The 5,724-nt window shown below is 44.4% G+C and overlaps 1 protein-coding gene across 1 annotated transcript; it reads left to right on the forward strand.

Annotated features, from left to right (window-relative positions):
* The first annotated feature begins 353 nt into the window (after window positions 1-353).
* Window positions 354-4,056, forward strand: LOC122428565 (disintegrin and metalloproteinase domain-containing protein 30-like). Its single transcript, XM_043448601.1, is given in 2 exon segments — window positions 354-447; window positions 1,499-4,056. A coding segment is annotated over 1 exon segment (2,265 nt). The 5' UTR covers window positions 354-447; window positions 1,499-1,791.
* The last annotated feature ends 1,668 nt before the right edge of the window (window positions 4,057-5,724 follow it).

Here is a 5,724-nt window from a genome sequence, read left to right on the forward strand (position 1 = left end):
GATGCGCACTTAAGAACATCAATCAGATTGACAGGCTGAAGAAACTGTGATTTTTGGTTCCCAACCTGAATTAGGAGCTCAACACACTAGGTGAAACTTTCATTTATCCCAAGTCAGTTCTCTGCTGAGTTCTCCCCTTCTTCATGGCCTTTACCTCCACTGCCTCTCAGCTCAGCAACTGACTTGACTGGGAACCTAAACCTTTAGAGGGGCCCTCCCTTACTGTCTGCTAATTATACTCAGGGCTTTGCCTGCCAACTAGGTCATCTCCACAGTACACAGGCCTCCTCCTTTGCCACACCCTGAGGGAGGCCATTTCAAGGCATTCCCCATCCTCAGCTGGAAGCTAAGCAGGGCTGTGTTCTGGCGCTTTCTCACAGCACAGGAGAATGGCACCTTAAAAATCTCCATTTCCTGAGAAGAGCTTGTCATATTTCTCCTCCATAGGTAAGTCAACTTGTTTTGACATTTTCTTCTTCCTTGAGTGTCAGGACCAAAATACAGAAGCCAGAAATGGGAATATTCTTTTTAATTCTTGCTTCTTTCATTTAGGAGAATTCATTCAATCATATAAATCAAGCAGAGGCTGCTTTATTCCTATTTTTTGAAGCTGTCCACTTCTGTCCCTCCCCAGAGTGACAGCAAAGGCAACTGGTAAACATTACGGGTTGTGTGTGGATCAGGCGGACAGGGCTGTGTGTGGAACAGTGCCACATAGTAACACCATCAGAGCAAAAGTAGAGTTTCAGCTCCCTCATGTGTGAAGTATGGATGATAAGCATTATCATTATGTGCACACTAGGCATTTTCGTGAAGAGTTAATGAACTGATTCATAAAAAGAGCTGAGAAGAGTGGAGGGTACACAATAAGCCTTCCAGAAATACTGTGTATTTTATGGAACTGCATGCCGTTTTCTGTTCCATAGACAACATCACTTGTGTGGATTGTTACAAGATAATCTTAACTAATCTCCCAGATACAAGCCCCATCCTATTTTTTGACCTTTCCCTGTAATACAGCTGGAATTGATTTTAGTCCTTCCGGATTCTCCTAGTATTTGACTGTTCCCAGATTCTATATCCAAAGCACACCCACACCAAAAAGCATGCCGATCCCTGGCATCCTAAGGACACACAGCAGAAAGAACCACCTGGCAAAATGAACTTAGAAACATCCACTTTCCTGAAGCCAGGTGGGGAGGGGGGACATGAGTCAGATCTGATTTTCTCAGACTCTGGTGGTCCTCTAGTTGACTCCAAATATCCTCTTTGCTGCAAGAGACTCCCCGTGAACACTGAAAATGGTGTAACGGTGAGGTGGGCACAGCACCTGTGAAACAGCCGAATCAGCCCATGGAAAAATGAGGCGTGTCCTGAGGCCAATAGAAACAAAAGAAATAGCCCAAGATATGGTGAGCCTTTGTCAAGTTCTCTGTTGTTCTTCTTACTCTTTAGTCCCTTTCCCTTTCTCAAGCTGCTCTCTGCCTTCTCCCACCAGCCTGCAAGCAGCCTGGCTTCTCATGTAATTCTCACGCACCTTCCTTGGACTCGTCCACGTGCGCCCAACGGCACCGCCCAGAAAACGAACTAGATGCGTTGGGCGGGGCGTGCACCTGCAGGGGAAATCAGCGAGCCTCAGCCTGACCCAGCTTGGCCCAGGGCTGCGCTCCCACGCACCGGCGGGCTCCGCACGCCACGCACTGCTGCCCGCGCCTCTAGCGGAGGTCCCTGGAAGGCTGACTCGCAAGGCCACAGTGGCAGGGACTGACTCACGGGGGGACAGGCTGTGCCATGAGGTCAGTGAGGCCCTGCCTCTCCCCGGGCCGGTCGCTACTCCTGGCGGTGCTCCTGGTTGACTCTCTTGGCAAGGATTTAATTTTTCACCCGGAGTGGGGCTTTGGCTCCTATGAAATCACCATTCCCAAGAAGCTGAGCTTCAGTGGAGGGGTGCAGGGGACGGCCAGGCACGTGTCCTACCTCCTGCAGGTAAAAGGCGAGAACCGCGTCCTCCACCTGTGGCCCGAGAGGTTTCTGTTGCCTCGGAATCTGCAGGTTTTCTCCTTCACAGAACAGGGGAGACTCTTGGAAGATCACCCTTATATACCCAGTGACTGCAACTATATGGGCTTGGTTGAAGGAAATCAGGATTCTGAAACTACGATAAGTACATGCATGGGAGGTCTCCGGGGCATCCTGAAAATTGCTGCCAATTATTACCAAATTGAGCCCCGCAAGGCTTCTTCCAATTTTGAACACGTGGTATACCTCCTGGAGAAAGAGGAGGAATTTCCTAATCAGATCTGTGGCTTAACTAATGATGAAACAATAGAGCAGATGGCCCAGCATGAGAACATGGCTAGGACTCCAGATTTCACTGAGTCATATGTGCACCAAAAGTACTTGGAATTAGCCCTGGTCTTTGATAACAGTAGGTATTTATATTTGAACTCCAATCTTACTCAAGTCATAAATGATGCCATTCTTCTGACTTCAATTGCAGACTCTTACTTTCAAGAAGTCCATATGAGAATACAACTATTAGCTGTTGAAGTATGGACAGACAGAGACAAAATAAGACTTAATTTCGGACACCTATCACAAGTTTTAGGCCAGTTTGTGCAGTACAGATCACGTGACCTACGTCTTCGGATTCCAGCAGATTGGGCACACCTATACCTTCACAAAACATTTAAGGATGTACTTGCTTATCACTGGGGAAGTGTATGTAGTATGATGCCTTCAGGATCTACAAGTTCTATGCTAGATAGAAACATCCTTGGACCCGCCACTTGGACTGCTCATGTTCTGGGCCATAGTGTGGGAATGACCCATGATTATGAATACTGCCAGTGTAAGGGTAGGCATAGTTGTATCATGGGCACTGGACGAGCTGGGTTTAGTAATTGTAGTTATGCCGAATTTTATTCACATGTAAGTTCAGGATTAAACTGTCTAAATAATCTCCCAGGCCTAGGCTTTGTGGTTAAGAGATGTGGAAACAAAATTGTGGAAGAGAATGAGGAATGTGATTGTGGTTCAGGAGAGGAGTGTGAAGAAGACAGGTGTTGTCAACCAGATTGTAGATTCAAAGAAGGAGCCAACTGTAGCACTGGACTTTGCTGTCATGAGTGTCAGTTTCGTCCATCTGGATACATGTGTCGGATGGAAGAAAATGAATGTGACCTTGCAGAGTACTGCAATGGGACCTCAGCTTTCTGTCCAAATGATACTTATAAGCAGGACAGAACCCCTTGCAAGTACAGGTCCCGTTGTGTCAGAAAGGGCTGCCGATCCAGGACTATGCAGTGCCAAAACATTTTGGGGGCTGATGCTTTGGGGGCTCCTCATCAGTGCTATGATGCAGTTAATGTAATAGGTGATCAATATGGGAACTGTGGGATTTTAGGAGTTCGTGAGTATGAGCAGTGTCCCTAAGAAAGGTCTTTATGTGGCAGGCTCCAGTGTATAAATGTCAAAACCCTCCCTGATATGCCAGATCATACTATCCTAATATCCACTCATCTGCATGAAGAAAATCTCATGTGCTGGGGCATTGGCTATCATCTAGCCATGGTACCTATGGGGTTACCTGACCTGGGTGTGATAAATGATGGTACCTCCTGTGGTAAGGAGCGGGTATGTTTTAATAGAAGTTGTGTGAATAGCTCAGTCCTGAATTTTTACTGTTTCCCTGCTAAGTGCAACCGCCGAGGAGTTTGCAACAGTAACAGAAACTGCCACTGCATGTATGGTTGGGCCCCTCCATTCTGTGAGGAGGCAGGATATGGAGGAAGCATTGACAGTGGGCCTCCAGGACCACTAAGGACAAACATGCCCATCTCTCTTCAGGTTGTGATTCTTATATTAATGCGCCTTATTTTCTTAATTATCTCAATGATTATTGTGTTCTATAGGAAAATCATATGAATCTAATCCAAAGAGAAAGAAATACCACCCTTTAACCCTGGAGTAGAACAAGACAGAAAAAGAGAAAAACACCAAAAAAGTAATCAGGCAATTGACACTCTACCTTTATTATACATGGTCATAAATTGAACAAGCTTCTCATTTATCCAAACCAATCTTCATTCCTCTTTCAAGTTATCTTATCTAATTTTTTGAGGTTTTGATAAGGAAATAAATTGTATTCTTCATTTGGAATCAAATCAATGCATTTTGCTTTCCTATTTCACTTTCCCTTTAGTGTCTGTCCAGGTTTTGAATATCCTTAAAAGAATGCCCTAGGAGTTTTTCTGAACACTCGCATTGTGAGTTTCATAGAATTACAGTGGATATCAGGGCAAAATCCTGTCTCTCAGATCCCAGCAAACAAAGCCATTGTCTCCCTTTCCCTCTGCCTCCCTCACTGTCATCAATAAAAATCATCTGTGTCTATGCTCCACACTGATCTATAAATATTGATTGCCATATTTTATATATATATATAAAGTGATAGTTTACAAGGGGAGTCCCTCAGTTAAGGATCTTCCTCTGTTACAGTGAGTGTGTGGTTCACTGTAGCTCTTTAGAAATCAGGTTTCTGGCTCGGTGTTTGGGTTGGCCTCAGTTGGGTTGAGGGCCATCTCAACCATAACATAACATCTCAACCATAACATCTCAACCATAACATCTCAATCTATCATAACTCCTGCATTGTACCACAGTCTACAAATGATGACAAGACCTGGCAGTATCCTATGGGCAAGACCCTTAACAGAAGTCTGTGCTTTGGGTTTCTGCTTGCAGGGACAAGACTTTTGTGAATGTGTGCTGGGGGATATCTGGCCTTAGGTTTTCCACACCCCTAAAGAGAGCAGAGGGCAGTGAGGAACACCTTTCATCCCAGGTACACCCATGTCTGCCTCCAAACACCCCTCTGCCTGGTGCTTTGGTTGGGAGGAGAGGAGGGCTGGGTGGCCCCTTCAGAGGAGTCAGTGACCACCTCTTGGTCATCATCCCAGCCCGTTGACAGCTGAAGTGTTTTGATCTTGTTTTGGGCTGAACCCTCCTGCTGTTCCCTTAGCTTCCATGGGGCTCATCCTTCCCCAGGCAGCACTGCAGTTCAACTATACCCCACTTCAGACTCTTCTTTTCTTAGCCACATAGTTCTTCTGACTAAAGATGTCATGGCAGGTTCTTGGTAAAAAGTGAGTCCTGACTACTTGGGGATTCTTCTTACTCAGGGGCGAAAGACCAAGATAACCCCATTCTTGTGATTATAATTTTAACATTTATCAAGTTTGACCATCAGAAACTGTCCTTAAAAAGTAAGCACTTTTAGTTATAGCTGCAATACTGATAATGGTGGTTACCATTTATTGTGACTTGACTGTGTGGTAGGCAATGTTCTTAGCACTTCATCAGTGTTAATGTGGATAGTCCTGAATATAGCTCTGTGAGGTAGGTATTATTATTTTACAGTTTTCCAAAAAACAAATTGAGGGAAACAATGTTGATGTTTGACTGAAACCAACACAATTTTGTAAAGCAATTATCTTTCAATTAAAAATAAACTAATTAACTTAAAAAAGAACTTTTTAAAATATTACAGATCTGTAATGACATTATCAAAAGAGCATTATGTGAATATCAGGAAATTGAAGTTAGCGAGAAGGATTTATTTAGAAACTATAAAGATATTTTATTGCTGTTGTTTTAATTGTTAAGTTGTATCTGACTCTTTGTGACACCATGGACTATAACCCACCAGATTCCTCTGATCAT

Source organism: Cervus canadensis, chromosome 2 (assembly GCF_019320065.1).
Source record: "Cervus canadensis isolate Bull #8, Minnesota chromosome 2, ASM1932006v1, whole genome shotgun sequence".
In the NCBI taxonomy this organism is placed as follows: domain Eukaryota; kingdom Metazoa; phylum Chordata; class Mammalia; order Artiodactyla; family Cervidae; genus Cervus; species Cervus canadensis.